Source organism: Bradysia coprophila, chromosome IV (genome assembly GCF_014529535.1).
Source record: "Bradysia coprophila strain Holo2 chromosome IV, BU_Bcop_v1, whole genome shotgun sequence".
NCBI lineage: Eukaryota > Metazoa > Arthropoda > Insecta > Diptera > Sciaridae > Bradysia > Bradysia coprophila.
The window spans coordinates 8,552,300-8,570,577 of NC_050738.1; the positions used below are offsets into that span (position 1 = coordinate 8,552,300).

The window sequence follows — 18,278 nt, forward strand, 5'->3', positions numbered from 1 at the left end:
TTTTAATGTTAGAATAATATATTATTTTCTTGTGTGCATGACTTGTTATAAAATCTACTGTCCATACATAGTTCCACCAGCAAAAGATGCAACGATACACAAATCATACTCCCATTATCCTAACGGCAATGAATAAAGCACCAAAAACATAAAATTGAATAAATTGTCTATTGTCTATCGTAATTTAAACCACTTCTAACTTTCCGTAGCAGCAAGCACAATGGTGAACATCACTAACCGACTTCATGAAATTTGGATTTCGGTTGTTATCTTGAATTTCTGATAATAAATTTAAAATTTTGGATGCTGTGTCAGCGCTCTGTTTGGTATCGTCGACTTTCGAAACATTTTCATTTACTTCCGTGTCGTCAAGGCCATTTGTTTGCGGCTGTAGTTCACTGGAATTGTTATTGTCGCCGAAATTTTCCACGAAAATTTTGTCCGTCTGTTGGACACCATTCTGTTGCAATAGTTGTTCAACCAGTCGATTCAATTGACTTAGTTTATCTTTCATTATCTCCTTGTCACAAATGATCTGCTGCACTTGGACGTCTTTTTCCACTTCACGCTGTTTCAACAAGCGTCTTTGTTGTTGGTACAAGGTGATATATTCTCCGATGGTCTCCGTTTCTCCTTGTAACTGCATTACCAGATGCTCGAGACGATGTTTTTCTTCGGTCAAATTGGCCACCTCTGTCATTGTACGGGTGAAGCGTTCTTGTAGTTTTTCCATGGCCTCTTCAGTCGCAATATTAATCGTCGATCCGACAGAATCTGTTTCCGGGCTATCAGCGTCTCTTTCCTCAGCTTGAACAGTCGTTTCACGATTCTCTGAATCAGTTTCTGGGTTCTCTACAGTCCCATCGGCAGCAGTTTCAGTTTTCGCTACTCCGTCAAGTTTTTCCTTTTCTTCAAATTCTTGGACTCGGGAGCGGAGTTTCTTTATTTTCTCGTTGGCAATAATCAACTGCTGTTGTAGAACGTTGCTCGATGCATTTTTGGCTTCAAAATGTCTGAGTCTGTCCAATTCTTGTGTCAGTTGCAGAATTTGTTTATTCAAATCGACATTTTCGTGACTCAAACGGATCATCTCTTCATCCTTGAAATGCAGCTTCTCTTTCAGAGAACTCAGTTCACTGTCCATGCCATCGAAACGCAAGCGTATTTCGCGACCCAAATGCTGTTCGCTTTGCAGACGATCTGTTAGCTCCAATTTATCGTTACTCTGAAAGGATGGTTAGCGTTGGATGAGCAATTTCGATGCGAACTAAACAAAAATTCTTTTACCACTTGCACGAATGCTCTCTGCATTTCATCTAGTTGTTGCTTCAGATCTTGGTTTTGTGACATGGCACGCGAAGCGGCCACTTTGTCACTTTCGATCGAAGCAATTAAATTCTTTGAATCCGGTCGTTCGCTTTGAATCCGTTCCATCGTCGTTTCTGTGTCAGACAATAAAGTGATTTTCTCTTGAAGCTGGAGTTGAAGCGAAGAAATTTGTTCCAAATGCGATTGCTGTTGAGCCTGAAAAAAATTTAATTTACTTTAAGTACGAAGCACTCTAAAACTACCACATAAGACTCACTTCCGATTTTGCTTTCTCCTCTTCCAATGCACCGCATCTTGACTTCAGCGCTTCAATCTCTTCGGTGGACACTGACATTTCAGCATTCCTCTTTTGCTTGTTAAATTGCTGTTGTATTTGTCGTTCCAATTCACCGACATGTTTAACCAAAGCTTGTTCCCTTTTCGATAGACGTTCATTGTCAGCAACATATTCCTGCAACTGTTGAGCTAGTTTGGCAATTTCCTGGTTCAACTGTTGTACGTAATTCTGATATTGTTGTCCGGACTGTTCCCGTTCAGCATTTAATTGTTGTACCACTCCCTCCAATTCATGTGTTTTCTGCTCGTAGAACAATTTTTCTGCACTTAAATTTTCCAGTTGGCCCTCAGACTGAACCCCATCGCCAATAGATAGCTGTTCCACACGCAATTTGCTCAACTCCAGTTCGGAACTCCTTTTCTTCAACTCTTGCTCGAGAGAACCGATCTTTTCGGCCTTCAACGTCGAACTTCGTTTCAGTTCCGCTATTTCTTCTTCTGAATCGGAAACAATTTTCTTAAATTTCTTAATTTCTTCTTGGCACTGTTCCAGTTCGTCACAGAGTTTCTGTTGCGTAGTGTCGTACTTTTCATGCGAGCTTTTCATGTTTCCGATGTCCCTTTCCAGCACTGACACACGATGCCGCGATGCGTTCAGCCTGCCTTGAAGTTCTTCCACTTCCGAAGCGTTACTATGCGCAAGACCTTGATATTTGGTTAATGCTGCTGTTAGTTCAGCCTTCTCACCGACCAAAATGCCGATCGTTTGTGCGTGTGCATCTAATTGTCCTTTCAGCGATTCTGCGTCTAGATTCGTTTTGACCGAATTTTCTAGTTTCACTTTATGAAGCTCCAATTGCAATCGGTCTATCAATCCACTCTGTTCGGTTAGTTGACCAGCAAGTTCATTATTCTTATCTAATGCAGCACTCAATTTCGATGTTGTTGCTTGAAGTTCGTCGGATAATTGATTCGTTGCATCAGCAAGTGGTACTGTCGCACATTCACCAAAATGGTCTATAAATTGTGGTGAAGACATTTGTGTCGTCTCCTGTGTTGTAAGAGAGTGTGGCTCAGGTATGAAGGTTGTTTGTTGTTGTATTCCTGTAAATTCATTCATCTCGTTAGATCGAGGTCGACTATAGGTGTCGATTTGTTGTTGTTCTTGTTGTTGTTGTTGCAACTGTTCACCAAAACCTTGGAAGAGATTTTGTTGAGCGTCGGAATTGACGGGACTATTGAAATAGGCTGAGAAGTTCGTGTGGCCAGTATCCGTTCCAAAAGCAGAATCATAGTTTTGTTGTGGAATGGTCCCTTGATCTGGATATGCAGTGCTTGTGAACGAACTGGTCAAACCGTTTTGGGGTGTATCCCGAGGTGTTTCCGCTGATGGTATTTCGGTGTAGACATTTTGAGCCGGATCAGGCTTTTGTCTGGTTTGAAACTCTTTCAACTGTAAAAAGGGGAAGAAAACGAATTCAACATCATCGTCTATTGGTAAACGAATGTTCGCATAACAAAATTTTAAAATTCGACTGACGTGTCACCAAAATTTGTGCTCTTCGTTTTGAGAAATTTTGTTTTTTCAAATAATTTCGTTTCAATGTTGGTTCACCACATACCTTCTTCTTTGCGGCTGCGATCTTCTCCGATTTACTTAATTTAATTTCAGACATGATACCGTGTCAGTTCTGTTACTCAATTTTTTGGGATGTTAAAAAGTTTGTGTTTTTTTCATGGTTTTATTATCTAAATGTTTTGACTGAGTTACGCTGTATCGAAATTGAAATGTCATCAAAATTCTGCATCTTTAATTTCGAAAGTTGATAGATCTTCGACAATCACCTCGATGAAAAAACCGCGAAAATTTGAAGACAGAAGTGGTCTCTTTCCATTTTTGATTTGTACAAAAACAACTTCCGCGCGGTCTTGAGAAAACTAAAAAATCTTAAGCAGCGTGCCCAGGTAATCAATATGTGGATTCGTAACTCTCGAATATCCATTAGAGTAGTTCTGCTAATCGAAAATTAGAGACTTGTAACTGCCGAGGTCTTTAATACGCTCGAGGTTTAATCTGTCACATACGGCTATTCATATGTTATCGATAACGACGACAAAAATAACGACAAGCTCTGGGTAATATTACGGACCATACAGTAAAATGCATGTTTAAAAAAATTGAAGTACAAGATTTGAAATCAATCGATTTAAAATACTTTGATCGATGGAAGTAATAGACCCGATAATAATACTGGTTATATGCTTGCCTCGCTTGCCTTCTGTAAGACGTTAATAACAATTGTACAATTGTTGTCATGGGCAGTGATGACTACCGATTGGTTGTAACTTGCGAAGAATCTGTTGCTGTGGGAATGGTTTCTACATAGGCTTACGTAAGCTTACCAAGTTCTTGGAAATGAAATTTAGCGCTCCTGCCAATGCATTACGACTCATTTTCTGGGGGTGTAGTGAGTAAAATCTGTATGACGTTCTATTACTCATTTTGCTGATATGAGTTCGAATGAACCTAGAGTTCATCGCTTATTTGTATCTCCGTTCTCGATAACAGATCCGCCTTGAGAATCTCAATCTCAATCATATCTTGGAAGAATGTGGAAAATTCAATAAAATTTCCGATTAATAAAATTTTTATTTCTTGTTTCGAACAAGCATTCATAACAGCGCAGAAAAATAAACTAATTTAATGTTAGTTAGGGGATGTTACACTTATCTATTCATCACTAATGACTTCGTTTAACCGGTTTCATCGCAAACATATAAACCGGAAATATTGCCGCCGGGAAATTGCTCTGCCGTACCATTTTCACAATTCTCAGACCGCTTTGAGCTAACAGCGCTTTGACCATTTGCAACGGTCTGGTCACAGATGAGTCCACTTCATCAATGACCACCATATCGGTTGATGTTATGTTCTCTTTGACAACGATGATGCCATTTTTGTTCAAAGCTTGGCTGCACCGTTCGAAGAATTTTACAAAATCGTCGTTGGTCAAATGTCCCAGCACCCATTGACTCCAAATTACATCGTAACGCATCGATTTCGGTTGGAATTCCTGTAGCCCTTGATTGTAGATCGTTCCCAATTTGGTGGTATTTCCGACATATCCCCGAACCGAGTTAGCGAACTGTTCGTCTTGCTCGACGATGTCCACAGTGTTAAATATTGGAATCAGTAAATGCTTTGTGACTCGGCCGATTCCTAAAATGTTTAGTACTCGATGAGCAAAATGAGCAAAAAGCGGACGAATCCAAACTTACCAGCTCCACAATCTAGGGCAACGTTTTTGTTCGGTGATGGTTTCATCTTGAATACGTCCTTCAGAAAATCTTGTGATCCTCGAACATCTGTGACGTTTATGTTTGAATATCCTCCCAGCATTCCATCAATTGTGGCTGGTATTGCCTTCCAATATGTTCGAGCATCTTTGTAGAACGTTTCCGATCGTTGGACAAGATTTAACTTATTCTCATTTTCGTCTTCAGTAGAACTTTCTGCACTTTCGGCATCTTCGGTAGCAATGGCACTGTCGTCCTGGCTTCCAATGGTTTCTTCGGTAACCTTACTTTCCTGTAGCAAAACTATATTTTGAATATCGACAATTATTTCCTCAGATGGGAACTGTGTGACTGTGGTTTTGTTTTCCATCTCCACAGCTACATTCATCACGTACAGCTTTTTAATTTAATTATCTAAAATTAGACTATCTTAACGTGCGCGTTTTCTCTGGTGAAAAACATGAAAACTATGACAACACAAACAATGTGTCAGGTCAGGGTTGTACAACACTTGGCGAATTTCGATTGCGAAAATGGCAGATGAACTCAATTGCGCCATTTAAATAAATGTGAAATTAAGCTGTCTGTTAAGTATCCTTATAATGTCCTCGCTTTAAAATGATACCGACAGCTTCATAATAGTATGGAACTGGATGTTATGACGATTATTAGTCAATATCACAGGTACGAATTTTCGGCATAGGTACATCGAAAGTGAATGCGCTCAATGTATTTCTTTATCTTGGCGAGTGTCAGCACAACCCTACCTGTAATTTCGCTAAAATCAACAGAATTTGTTGTCAAAACAACAGAGCCGGTAAACACTCGTCCTGAATATTCGGTAATTAAAAACATGCCTTGGAAACTTGGTTGCAGCGTTCTCACACTACTTGTACTGATCCATGCAGTGCAAGGAAACGTACCTGAAAATATCGACGAAAATGGATATTTAATGTATTGTCCATGCATGGGTAAGTTAGTTATTGATTCTGATCTTTGATATCGCATTCGTGACAATTCCATAAACTGTAGGACGTTTCGGGAACCAAGCCGACCACTTTTTGGGAGCATTAGGGTTCGCCAAAAGCCTTAATCGAACGTTGGTTTTACCGCCATGGGTCGAATATAGACAAGGAGAGTTACGATCTCGACAAGTACCATTTGATACATATTTCAACGTTGATGCGATACAAAGATTCCACAGAGTGATGCCGATGCAGACTTTCATGGAGAAATTGTCTCCGGTTATTTGGCCGCCAGAGAAAAGGATTGCTTTTTGTTATATGGAACGTAAGAGCTTGAATGGTAACACAGAACAAAGCTGTAATGCCAAAGAGGGTAATCCCTTTGGACCGTTCTGGGATACATTCGATGTTGACTTCGTCGATTCAGAGTTCTTTGGACCGCTGAACTATGATGTTCATCATGGCCGAATGGCTGAGAAATGGAACGAAAAATATCCGCCGAAGGATTGGCCAGTTATTGCATTTACTGGAGCGCCAGCTAGTTTTCCAGTTCAAGACGAAAATCGTGCATTACAAAAGTATCTCGTGTGGTCAGATCACATCCAGCAGCAGGCAAAACATTTTATCAAAAATAGTTTACCAAAAGGATCGTTTATTGGCATCCATCTGAGAAATGGCATCGATTGGATCCGCGCCTGTGAACACATCAAAGACAGTCCAAATCTTTTCTCAGCCGCCCAATGTCTGGGCTATCGTAACGAAAAGGGAAATGCAACAGCGAATATGTGTATGCAAACCAAGGACATCATAATCAGGCAACTGAAACGCACGTTCAAGACGATCAAAGAAATGTACAAACAGAACGAAATCAAATCGATATTCGTGGCCTCGGACAGCAACCACTTGATTTACGATTTGAACGAAGGATTGCTGCGAATGCAAATTTCAGCATTCAAATTAGACGAATCGAATCCGCACGTTGATTTGGCCATTCTGGGCATGGCCAACCATTTTATAGGTAATTGCATTTCATCGTTTTCGGCGTTTGTGAAGAGGGAACGTGATGCTAAGGGATTTCCGTCTTCATTCTGGGCGTTTCCAACGGAAAAGAGTACCAAGAAGCGACAACACGAAGAACTGTAACTCCGACTCATTTTGTTGAATTTTCTTTTTAAAGCGCGCCACGACTTAAGCTTAGTTTAAGTATTTATTTTTACGGATGAATAAACTGTTCCGAATCCGAATATTTTGCGTTTTTATTGAACCTTTTTCCTGATCTCTTAACGATAACCACAACACTGTAAACAAATGAAGTAGCATATTCGTCAAATCTTGTAGGTAGATGAAAGTACTTTCTAACCGACTAAGCCATTGTTCTTGACAACGACTTAAACAATGAGTGAAGGTCTCTAGCTAGGGCTCTATCATTATAGCAAAACGTACAGTAAAACGTTTGAAGTACAAGATTTGATGTCCGAACATTACGCGAAACTTTAAACAAATGAAGTATTTATAGCAGGTTAAATCGTTAAGTGGTGATACGCCCGCCGTTCAAGACGATTGATCTTCAGATTTATTATAAATTAGAACGCACATCACTTATATTTTAGTAAGAAAAAACTAAAACCGATTCTGCTCCGAGAGACCTTAGCGAGTTTTTGAAATTAATTGAAAATGTTGACGAAGATCATCTTTCACAGGCATGTGAGGAGCGATCACAGAAACCGTCATGTAAGAATTGCGGTTTTATTGGAAAGAATGTTCGCGGTCTGAATGTTCATTTGTACACTTGCAACAAGAGAAAGTTGTCATCGTCAGACACTGCACAGTCTACAAACTCAGCATCTGGGGAAGATTTAATTCAAAAACTGGTTTCTCTGCGCGGTAGTAAAAGAATTATGAATCGTATACCTAAAGGCGCTCGGAAATTAGTATGCGAGGAGTTAACGAAGACGATCCTAGAATGCACTCGAGATAATTCTGATAATTCATGGGAGAAATTATTAATTTTTTCTTTTAATGCTCTTCAGTTGCCACCTAAAGATGAGAAACGGAAATGTTCGTTGGCGACGACTATTAGAAATAATATATTGCATCCGAATCTTTCTGTTACCAGTAAGTTTACAATGAAGAAACATTGTCAGTCCAGGGATCAAATAATAAAGACTGCGATGAACAAGCTATCGGACGGTGATATTAAAGGTTCTGTAAGAGTTTTGTCTTCCGAGGAAGTGATTGCACCGTACAGCGTTGCAACTCTAGAAGCTCTAATAAAAAAACATCCTAAACGTTCTGATAATAATAGCTTAGACGATGAAGAAGATGAGGATTGTATAACGTGTGAAGCGACTCCAGTAAGTAGAGCAGAAATTATTGAAGGAATCCGATCTTTTGACAATGGATCAGCTGGAGGTATTGATGGCCTACGTCCGCAACATCTAAAAGACCTAGTGTCACAAAATAATGGTCATTTGGCAGACCAATTGACTGATGCATTGTGCCATCTAGCAGACATTATCCTTTTCGGTGAAGTTCCTTCTAAAGTTCGTAACATTTTATTCGGTGCAAATTTAACAGCATTATTGAAGAAAGATGGAGGCATCCGACCGATCGCTGTTGGTAATACGATTAGAAGGTTGTCAGCTAAAGTGTCATGCAACCGTATTAGAGATGAAGCAGCCGAATATCTTACTCCTCGGCAAATGGGTTTTGCTGTACCTGGAGGTGCGGAGGCAATAGTACATGCAGTCAGGAATTTTCTTTCATCACCAGGCGAGGAAGATTCAATTCTAGTTAAATTGGATTACTCTAACGCTTTCAATTCGGTGATTCGGAAGAAGATGATACGGATTGTAAAAGAGAAGTTTCCTTCAATGTATCGTTTTGTATCGCAATGTTATAACACAAAGAGTTATTTATGTTATAGAAGTGATATTATTCTTTCTGAAGAAGGAGTACAGCAGGGCGATCCATTAGGTCCGCTTTTATTTTGCCTTGTTATTCAACCGATCATTGAGAGTATACAGTCTAAGCTGAACCAGTGGTATTTGGATGATGGAAGCATTGGTGGACATATCGATTTGTTGGTTGAGGACTTGAAGACAATTATTTCCTTAAGTGAAAGTGTTGGTTTGAAGTTGAATCCAACAAAATGCGAAGTCCTGCGCATTAAACCGCTTACTGACTTCGAGATACAAAAACTGAATGAAGTGATCCCTGGAATAAGTATACCATCGACAGATAATTTTTCTCTGTTGGGTGCTCCATTACACTTAGTTGGTATACCATTAGCGATCAATGAAAAATTAAAAAAGATTTCTCTTCTAATTTCTAGACTGAAAGGCTTAAACTCGCACCAAGCGTTATTCCTTTTAAAGAACTGTCTTGCTATTCCAAGAATGATGCATCTTTTAAGATCTACGCCATGTTGGCTTTTCAAAGAAAATTTGGATATGTTTGACAGCATGATTAAATTTTCAGCCGAAATTATAACAAATGTCAGTTTTGATGAGCGAACATGGATGCAATGTTCACTACCGATCAAGAAAGGTGGTCTTGGACTAATATCAACGGCGGATATAGCTTCATCAGCATTTATATCTTCGATGAATGCGACGGAACATTTGCGAATTCAAATAACGCCATCGAACGATGAACTCTTTGATTCTGCAATTGAGTTTTGGAAAACTGAATCAGCTGCTGAAATACCATCTGAAAAATCGAGCATTCAGAAATCTTGGTCTATTCCAATTATGGAAAGGAAATTTGCCAACCTGCTACTTTCTTTTGAAAATGATGCCTGTCAGAAAGCCCGTTTACTAGCATCATCTCAAGAAGAATCTGGACTGTGGTTGAGCGCTTTACCTTCAACATCTCTTGGTCTATGCCTCGATAACGACACATTAAGAATTTCAGTTGCTTTACGAATTGGAGCAAAAATTTGTCACCCCCATAAATGTATCTGCGGCAAAGAAGTTGATTCTTATGGCTATCATGGGTTGAGCTGTATAAAAGCATCAGGCCGACATCCGAGACATAAAACTTTAAATGAAACACTTAGAAGAGGTATAGTTTCTGCAGGAGTTCCAGCAATTTTGGAACCACCTGGAGTCGCGCGTGAAGATGGAAAACATCCCGATGGACTCACCTTGATACCATGGTCTGCTGGAAAATGTTTGCTATGGGACGCAACTTGCCGAGACACAGTTGCAAAATCGTATTTGATGAACAGTTCAAGACATGTTGGTTGGGTGGCAAAAACGGCAGAGGATAAAAAGATCACACTATATAATTCTCTAATTGGCCAATATCTCTTTGTTCCTTTAGGTTTTGAAACGCTTGGTCCATGGGGTCCTCATGCAAAGCAATTTGTTTCCGAATTAGGCAAGAGAATCTCAAATGTCACTAACGAGAAGAGAGCTACGCTTTTCCTTCGGCAGAGACTATCCATAGACATTCAACGTGGAAATTCAGCTTCTGTGCTCGGTACATTGCCGTCAACCCAATCATTGGACGAGGTTTATTATCTTCTTTCGAATGAGAATAAAAAACGATAGTTAATGTTTTCCCCTGATTCTCCTGAATCAGGCCAGTTTCCATGGTTCTGGATAAATAGAGTAGGGTAATTTTTGTTAAGAATAGAAGCCACTCCATGGGTGGAATTTGTGTCATGTACAGGTACAAATTTAGGATTAATTTTAACGAATAATAAATAACTTGAATTTTAGTAAAATTCAATTTTATTCGAGAAGGGCTGTAGATTCACATTTTGTTCGATAAAGAGTGGTGATTGATTTAATTCAATTCTTTCTTTACTAAATTATTCTTAAAATAAATAAGATTCTGGAAAATGATTTTTGAGCAGAGATTACTGCAGTGGAATACAAAAAAAACGTGAAACAAAAAAATCTCACACAATTCGTTCAATGAACGGTGCAACAATTGATCTAAACGTTTTTAAACATAAATACCAATAGAGAGTAACAGGAACAGAACACCGAATCCTAAAAATAAGGCTGCAAATAAGCTGAGTAGTAACTCCTTGAAGATCACCGACTCCTTTCCGCCCTTTTTCGGTCTTGAAACTTATGGTAAAGAAAATATTTAAAATTGAAATTTATCCTTTCAGGGCATTCTAAGTGCGTCTCACCTTCAAACACAAAGAACCAGGCGGTGAAAAATGTTCCAATCGCCAGCAGAACGGTGGTTAAGTACGGAAATACTGTTGGATTAATTGGTGACATGTACCGTGTAGCTTCCATTATGAGCACTGAATTTGTAAGGAAAATTATTTTCGAATTTCATTCAATTTTCGTAATTTAAATTCAAAACCTTTTATGGATTTCTATACTGGAGGGTAATCAGATCCTTAATTGAAGGTGGAACTCGTTTATATTTTGATTCTATTTACTGATTTACAATTCTCAGTCCACGATAGCGGTATCGTGGGTGGATGGAAAGCGGTGAAGAGTCTGACGTAGAGTTCACAGAAATTGAACGAACTCATTCGAACAGTGTTGTTAGTCGTTTCATCAAAATTGACAGAGCGAAAGGAAAATCATTTTTACTACGAAAAGGAAAATTTCATTGAAATTAATTTTGTCTTGGCGGCATAGCGTCCACCTAAGGAATTACAAGGAATTTTAAATTCTGGTCTTTCCGTGTAGTCTACATCTACAAGTTCTCTTCACTAAGTTAAGTTCAAATACTCGTATTCGAATAAATTCGTGTGATGTGCTGGAGTGGCTCGAGTATAGCGTGTTCTTGTCGACAACACTGAATTTCATGAAACGTTGTTCTCCAAACCAAACGAGTGTCAAAAATAGCGATTCTGTGTCATAACAACAAATTATTTTAATTTTTCATATTAAAAAAAATGAATAACGAACCAGAGACCTTACTTCTGAAACAAGGTGCCGAGGCCAAGCTGTACATAAGTGAGTTTAACTCGCAAAAATGTTTGGTAAAGGAAAGATTCAAGAAAACCTATCGACTTCCCGAAATCGACAAACAATTGTCCAACGAACGGATGAAAGCTGAATCGAAATCGATATCACGGTGTCAAGCGGCCGGGATCTTGGTGCCGAAAGTCTATCACATGAATTTGAACGATCGCAAGATTTATATGGAGTATTTCGAGCGAGCCATTACGGCCAAAAAGTATATCAACGACCTGGATGCCGACAGCGAAGGATACTTAAAGCGACTTGGAGAAACGATTGGACGTATAGTGGGTGAGATGCACGGGAACAATATCATTCACGGCGACCTGACCACATCCAACATACTACTGAATCCGAAAGGTGAAGACTTCCATGACTACGACATGGTATTTATTGACTTTGGTTTGGCACATTACGGTCATAGCACGGAAGATAAAGGAGTCGATTTGTATGTGCTGGAGCGAGCCTTGTTGAGTACACACAGCTCTGTACCGAACCTTTTCGAAATTATTTTAAGTTCGTACAAATTGCATAATGAAAAAGGGGCGGCTGATGTTGTAACAAAGTTCGAAGATGTTAGAGCTAGAGGCAGAAAGAGAACGATGGTCGGATGATTTATTAAAAGTTTTCCAAGGAATTTTTGTTGCTTTTTTCTATTCAGTTACTCTCTTCGATCCCTTATCGTTTATCTGAACTATCGACGGAAATAAGCAGTGGGTCTAAGTTTCGAGTAAAGCTGAGGTGCCGGCAATAAACTACGTAAAGAGCTAGAAATTTCTCGTTACTCCTCGCTGAACGGCTATTCAGACAATTGTGTGACGTAATACTGTAACTGTCGGCCCTCTTCTCCCTACCTTATTCGGTCATAGTAAGGAGAGACAAAATGTTGAAAAAACACAGAATTCTTTTATCTCACTGTCTGATTCTCAATGGTATCATAAAAAACCTCGTTTAACTGACTACCCCTAAATGCTGTGGCAAAGGTCTTTTACGACTATCTATGTGAGTTTGTCTGTCATCTGTTATCGACAATGACAAAAAAGCGATGCGTATGGATAGCGCTCTCTTTATATACATACTTTAGTGAAGTAAAAGATTTTCATTTTGTTTCAACAGCAGAAAATCGTCTTATTAAGAAAAGCATTAGATTTAATCGACAACTTTGTTTATTATTTACCGTGATATTGATACGTTAAAAATCTAAAGGTTAAAAATCAAACAATATCCGAATCATAGAGGGTTAACCAGTGCTCTCTGTACTTGTCCAGCTTTCAGAAATAAGTGTAAAATTTCATAGAAAGCAATTGAAAATTGTGTAGCATTGGAAAAATGGTTTCTAAATCGGAATCATTATTAGCTACTTCATCAGTCTTAACATAATTAAAAGCCTTATTAGCCTGAGTTATAATCACTAATTATTGTCGCTGCTGTCGACAGAAATAATATTTCCGAAGCACTGCACTTTTAGTGGGTATTTCCTGGTTGATATTGTTCGGTATGATACCGACGGTATCTCGAAAATAGTAATTGTCTACAGTGGCGCAATAAACAAAATTCGAAGAAAAAAACTTGAATTACAAAATGTTGTACGTTTATGACGCTAGTCATCTTATTTCCTGATAACTTATCACCTACCTGTGTCTGATATACTGATAAGACATTTTTTGTCCTCTGTAATTACATCACATTATGGTTGTATTTTCCCCAATCGAGTCATTGCATGATAGCAGAACATTTCATTAAATATTTAATTAATCTTTGTCAACGAAATTTAATATTTTAGTTATAAAAATCGGTTTCGAATCAATTAAAACTCCCGGTTTTAGTTCATTGAAAATAGGTTGAACAAAAGTTTTTCCCTAACGAAACTACCTGAGTCTGACGAATAACAGAGAAAATCAATAGAGTAAAACACCTCCGCTCTAACTGACCTCTGGAACAATTAAAAGAAAACCAATAAAATGAAAAAATCCCTATTCTAATTGACCCCTGATTCATTATGAATAGGAGTTAATGGTTTCGATGAGATTTCATCCTCTTTTCTGTTATTTTTTCGATTATATTCTTACATTGCTAAAGCTTTGTCATGACGTAACCCTTTTTTTCTGATGAATTTTCGAGCGCATTATTCGTAAACACTGTTATAGATCTATTAACGAGAGGTCAAGATCCAAAACGGTTCTATCTTACAGGTTATAAAATGAATATGCCACTTTTTATTGCCTCCAAAGACAATTACATGTACACGTCGATAAAGCATATTATTATTATATACCTGTGTGCAATACACATACCTTCGCTCACATGTCCAACGTATATTCACATTTATAGCCAATTCAGTGTACACGGTAAGGTGTATACGAACAACTAAAACAAACTGAAAAACGTGAATAATTTTACATTGAAATGAAAAAAATAAAATGAGGAATAAAAAAATCAGCCAACATTGAAAAGCAAATGATTTCCACGAATATAGCACGAAGTGCTGGAGTTCAATAAAATTTGCTAAATATGCCTTTGGTTTGGTTTGGATTTTTTTAAAATATTTTTTTTTGTAAAAGTATAGAGGCATAGAGAGAGAACACTCTGTTCAGCTTATAACATAAATTTAGATTTTCAGAGTAAAGTTATTTGCTTTTATAACTACGATGCTTGCTATGTAAACATTTGGCTTACGCAAAATTACAATTATTGCTAAGATTTCATTTGTGTATGGAGAGGTGAATGTGTTTCATTTTATATTTATATACAGAGAAGATCTTTTCCATTTTATATGTCGAGTATAAAGTTAAAATGTATATGGTTTTGTTCGAATGTTCGATGTAAAAAAAATCGTTTTTTTTTTCTTTGAATTTGTTCGCTAGGCGAGAGAAGAGATCCAAAACATTGTTGTAGTTTTTTAATGAGCAAACGGTTATTCGAACAGCTAAAATAGTAAACATAATGCAATTGGTATTTATAAATTCAAACATTTTTTTTTAAAAACACATCGTCATAGATGCAGGCGTAATGGAACTGTAAACTGAGTTAAACTGAGTGTAGAGCACAATTATACGAAAAATTTTCTGAAGAATTTTCCTTCTCTCATGAATGATATTCTGTGATGATTGTGATATTATTTAGACACGATTTAGACAGTATGATTTTTAAATCTATAGCTTCTTTTGATCCAAATTTTTACAGATCTTTTACTTTATTGGTTTGAACATTTTTAATTTTAATTGATGTAAGCTCTCAATATCCGAAGATTATTGCTTATTGACGACAAGAATAAGCAAAACAATAATCTTCGATAGATAACAGATGACACAGTCCACCCATTCAAGTGACTGTGCTTTTGCATTGATAAACTGCAAAAGAAATCAGTTTCAGACATTCTTCATCCTACAATCATTTGCGTCTTTGTCTTTATGAAATGAATCAACAATGCGTCAATATTAGTGTACCTATCCATACGAACAAAGCTCAACGAAGACGGAATTCTATTTTGCAGTTCATTCGTCATAGATTTAAGTAATGAATCAGTAACGTTGTTATAATAATTAGCGAGATAATTTGACGTAATAGAACAATGAAAATGTGTAAACATTTTCAAGAATTAGTATCAAAACACAGACGGTGCACTACCAAAGTAATGACGGACTGTTATATACGGACCTGTAATATCATATTGTAAAGGCGAGAGTATTTAACAACTGAGTAAATAATTCATTCTTTTGCGAACATAAAATTAACAAAATGTTGCGTAATATTTCAATGAAATTACTTTAAGTACTTTCATAACCGAAGCGCTGCTGTCGAACAACAAAACATGGTTTTTAGTATAAACACGAACCATGTGTCCTCCTCCTCGTATTTATGATATTGTATGAAACACATCGACAAATATACGGAGTTCTTTAAATTCACAAGCAGGTTAATTTATCATTGCTGAGTTAAATTTTCCCTCTTAAAAATTTATCTCGGAGAAAATGTTTATTTTAACTGCGTCAGTATGGAAGATGTTGAGTTTATCGCAACGATTGTTACAATGAAATTGACTCGAGGGGTGAATAGAGGTCGCTTTTCCGTGAAAATGTGAACGTCGAACATTTGTTTTGGTATACGTTGTTGATACACGAATTCATTTCATAAAACAAGACTAACAGTAAAGGAATTGACTATAAAATTTCGTAGGAAAATGCTGTTTGGAAACTAAATCTTAAATGTAATAGATTTTTGTTTAGTACATGTCGTCATAAAAAGACTAGTGTTAGCGGTCTATTTTTATGTGGACCAACTTCACTGTTATGATATTTCATAGATATTTGCTAGAAAGAAGTTATTTCATCACAAAAAAATTCAAATAATGAAACAAAATTGTGACTTCTCTTCTGGCCAACGGAGGTTTCCTGTACGATCAGGTTGCGTAAGTTACTGGGACAGTGAACTGAACGCAAGTTTCCACTGCGCAACCTGATAATAACGTTAAAACCTTGATCAACGTCAGCATTATACCACCTCTCGAGTGAAACTAAAGGCATTCTTTGAATAATACAACTGGATGAAGACTAGAGAAAATATAAATTCATGTTTTAAGCTGCAGTGATTTGGTTATGCAGTAACAATAGAATATTTAAAACTCAAATCCATTTGTCATGTCATTGAAACTGTAGCAGTAGGTCGCCTGGCGGCTTGGCCTCTTCGTACTCTTCAGGCGTAAGAGTTTGCAATATGGCTGACAACGAAAATTGAATAAATTCATTGTTATTTTATTCATTTACTTTTTTCTCATAAGTTATCGGAGATCAAGTTTCTTAAATAAAATTTCATCACCTGTGTGTATACACACAGTTTGAGCATGTTTCCACCTTTACAAACGTTAAAAATACAAAACGAACGTTGTGAAGCATAGCACTATATGAATAGTGTAAAGGTGTGCTGTGTGGCACGATATTATTCTGGCAAAATATTGTCTGTACGCCTTAACTGTTCGCAACATTTATATGACTGAAAACTTATTACAAATCCATTGATAGTAGTAGTGGTGGCAGCAATATAAAACATTTTACCTTGGTAATTTTAACACACAAAAAAATTGTTATGACAAAATAGAAACTCGGATCAGTTAATCGTTCTTCAACAAAATATGAGATCATGCTCGCTTTTAGGTTCTTCGCGTTGAATGTTATTTAAAGCTGAGTGGTTTTTGAGTTGTCCAATTTGATTGTTCAGGTAAATAAAGACGTTGCATATGCGAACTCTGAGAGATTAATTTGAATTTAACTCAACTTGCGGTAGTGACAACTTATAGGCACAACTCCGAGAAGTATGGAGAAATAACGAGAAAAACCTCAGAAAGTCATCTGTTATCGATAAGAACGACAAAAACGATAAACGAGCAGTGACTAGAGAATTTTCACTTATTAAAGCGAATGTTAAAACTAATGAAGTAAAAGATTTTCTATTGAACATTCATTGGTACATTAAACAAGTTGACTTTCAGATTTATTCGTAACATTTTTTGGTTGCTATGCTTGCTATTTCTGACAGATTATTTTGCTGCATCCTTCAGAAAAAAAATTGACGACTACTTTGGATGGTCTTAAACATAGCGTACGACCCCACAATTTTTTTGTAAATTCACTTCTAGGTGTTTTAAAAGGATTCTTTCATTATTTTACTGTTTCACTTTGTCTCTATAGATGACTTGCACACGTATTTATTTGTAGGAAATTATTTCCGCTCTGAAACGTTTCGATAAAATCAAGAAAATATTTAAATTCAATGAGCCTCAATTGGTCTGGATTGACCAAGTGAAACAGTTCACTTCATATAATAATGTTCTACGTATTCCACATGGAGAGACCAATCACCTTTCGCTACTGTTCGCTAAAGATGATATTTCACTGTCTGCATTTCGGATAATAAATTAGGCACGTATCATATCAACAAACAAAAATAAGCCGCTACTTGCAACGCGAACACAACGTGTATAATGTGCACGACATGACGTCAAAGCTTAAAGATCAGAAATTATCAAATTTGCGCAAACATTACGTCATTTCGAAAATTTCATGCACTATGGCATTATACGCTTTAAAGGAGGAATCGCCATTATAGGACATAAACGTATATATCCATATCCACCAACCATATATTATTATATATATGACGAAAATGTACATATATGCGAACATTACGTCAATATTTCTTATATTCATTTGTATGTACACGAACAGAAGACTGCACTCGTCAGAGAATGTTGTCTGAAGGTTAAAGCATTTTATTTACCTTCTGTGTTCTTGGATCAATCGATTTTTTAACCGCGTATGTAGTTTGATATTTCAGTTTCGTCCATGTATTTGATATAGCGCTGTGCAATTGCTTCGGCTCGGCGACTGATATGATAAAGCAGAAGACGAAAAAAAAATGTTTGGAATATCTATTGCACTTTCGTTCTGTGACTGAGAATGACATAACGTTGTAA

The 18,278-nt window shown here is 37.2% G+C and overlaps 5 protein-coding genes across 7 annotated transcripts; 2 read left to right on the forward strand and 3 right to left on the reverse strand.

Annotated features, from left to right (window-relative positions):
• Window positions 1-3,396, reverse strand: LOC119066901 (golgin subfamily A member 2). The gene is made up of 4 exons (XM_037169590.1): window positions 3,228-3,396; window positions 1,586-3,058; window positions 1,288-1,524; window positions 1-1,225 (listed from the first exon to the last, which is right to left on the reverse strand). The coding sequence occupies exons 1-4, from the start codon at window positions 3,279-3,281 to the stop codon at window positions 185-187; spliced, it is 2,805 nt and encodes a 934-aa protein (XP_037025485.1). The 5' UTR covers window positions 3,282-3,396; the 3' UTR covers window positions 1-184.
• Window positions 3,397-4,235: 839 nt separating this feature from the next.
• LOC119066903 (N-terminal Xaa-Pro-Lys N-methyltransferase 1-B) lies at window positions 4,236-5,396 on the reverse strand. The gene is made up of 2 exons (XM_037169593.1): window positions 4,885-5,396; window positions 4,236-4,825 (listed from the first exon to the last, which is right to left on the reverse strand). The coding sequence occupies exons 1-2, from the start codon at window positions 5,288-5,290 to the stop codon at window positions 4,347-4,349; spliced, it is 885 nt and encodes a 294-aa protein (XP_037025488.1). The 5' UTR covers window positions 5,291-5,396; the 3' UTR covers window positions 4,236-4,346.
• A 265-nt stretch (window positions 5,397-5,661) lies between these two features.
• LOC119066902 (GDP-fucose protein O-fucosyltransferase 1) lies at window positions 5,662-7,111 on the forward strand. The gene is made up of 2 exons (XM_037169592.1): window positions 5,662-5,873; window positions 5,935-7,111. The coding sequence occupies exons 1-2, from the start codon at window positions 5,756-5,758 to the stop codon at window positions 7,008-7,010; spliced, it is 1,194 nt and encodes a 397-aa protein (XP_037025487.1). The 5' UTR covers window positions 5,662-5,755; the 3' UTR covers window positions 7,011-7,111.
• Window positions 7,112-10,588: 3,477 nt separating this feature from the next.
• LOC119066905 (transmembrane protein 258-like) lies at window positions 10,589-18,227 on the reverse strand. Of its 3 annotated transcripts, none has more exons than XM_037169596.1 (3): window positions 18,083-18,227; window positions 11,017-11,136; window positions 10,589-10,951 (listed from the first exon to the last, which is right to left on the reverse strand). In XM_037169596.1, exons 2-3 carry the CDS (start codon window positions 11,126-11,128, stop codon window positions 10,824-10,826), a joined length of 240 nt encoding a protein of 79 aa, XP_037025491.1. In that variant the 5' UTR covers window positions 11,129-11,136; window positions 18,083-18,227; the 3' UTR covers window positions 10,589-10,823. The 3 variants fall into 3 exon arrangements, with proteins under 3 accessions (XP_037025491.1, XP_037025492.1, XP_037025490.1); XM_037169597.1 differs by lacking the exon at window positions 18,083-18,227 and adding an exon at window positions 14,104-14,210; XM_037169595.1 differs by lacking the exon at window positions 18,083-18,227 and adding an exon at window positions 11,199-11,359.
• Window positions 11,652-12,449, forward strand: LOC119066904 (EKC/KEOPS complex subunit bud32). The gene has a single exon (XM_037169594.1). It carries the CDS (start codon window positions 11,743-11,745, stop codon window positions 12,421-12,423), a length of 681 nt encoding a protein of 226 aa, XP_037025489.1. The 5' UTR covers window positions 11,652-11,742; the 3' UTR covers window positions 12,424-12,449.
• Window positions 18,228-18,278: the final 51 nt, after the last annotated feature.

What these genes read in the sequence shown, in the direction of transcription:
- LOC119066902 (XM_037169592.1), top strand. Translation starts at nt 5,756, where the DNA reads ATGCCTTGGAAACTTGGTTGCAGCGTTCTCACACTACTTGTACTGATC. An exon ending in AATGTATTGTCCATGCATGG is followed by an intron (nt 5,874 to 5,934) that starts GTAAGTTAGTTA and finishes CATAAACTGTAG; the next exon opens with GACGTTTCGGGAACCAAGCC.
- LOC119066904 (XM_037169594.1), top strand. Translation starts at nt 11,743, where the DNA reads ATGAATAACGAACCAGAGACCTTACTTCTGAAACAAGGTGCCGAGGCC.
- LOC119066905 (XM_037169596.1), bottom strand. Translation starts at nt 11,128, where the DNA reads ATGGAAGCTACACGGTACATGTCACCAATTAATCCAACAGTATTTCCG. An exon ending in CTGGTTCTTTGTGTTTGAAG is followed by an intron (nt 10,952 to 11,016) that starts GTGAGACGCACT and finishes CTTTACCATAAG; the next exon opens with TTTCAAGACCGAAAAAGGGC.
- LOC119066901 (XM_037169590.1), bottom strand. Translation starts at nt 3,281, where the DNA reads ATGTCTGAAATTAAATTAAGTAAATCGGAGAAGATCGCAGCCGCAAAG. An exon ending in AGGAGAAAGCAAAATCGGAA is followed by an intron (nt 1,525 to 1,585) that starts GTGAGTCTTATG and finishes AATTTTTTTCAG; the next exon opens with GCTCAACAGCAATCGCATTT. An exon ending in AGAGAGCATTCGTGCAAGTG is followed by an intron (nt 1,226 to 1,287) that starts GTAAAAGAATTT and finishes CCATCCTTTCAG; the next exon opens with AGTAACGATAAATTGGAGCT.
- LOC119066903 (XM_037169593.1), bottom strand. Translation starts at nt 5,290, where the DNA reads ATGAATGTAGCTGTGGAGATGGAAAACAAAACCACAGTCACACAGTTC. An exon ending in TGCCCTAGATTGTGGAGCTG is followed by an intron (nt 4,826 to 4,884) that starts GTAAGTTTGGAT and finishes TAAACATTTTAG; the next exon opens with GAATCGGCCGAGTCACAAAG.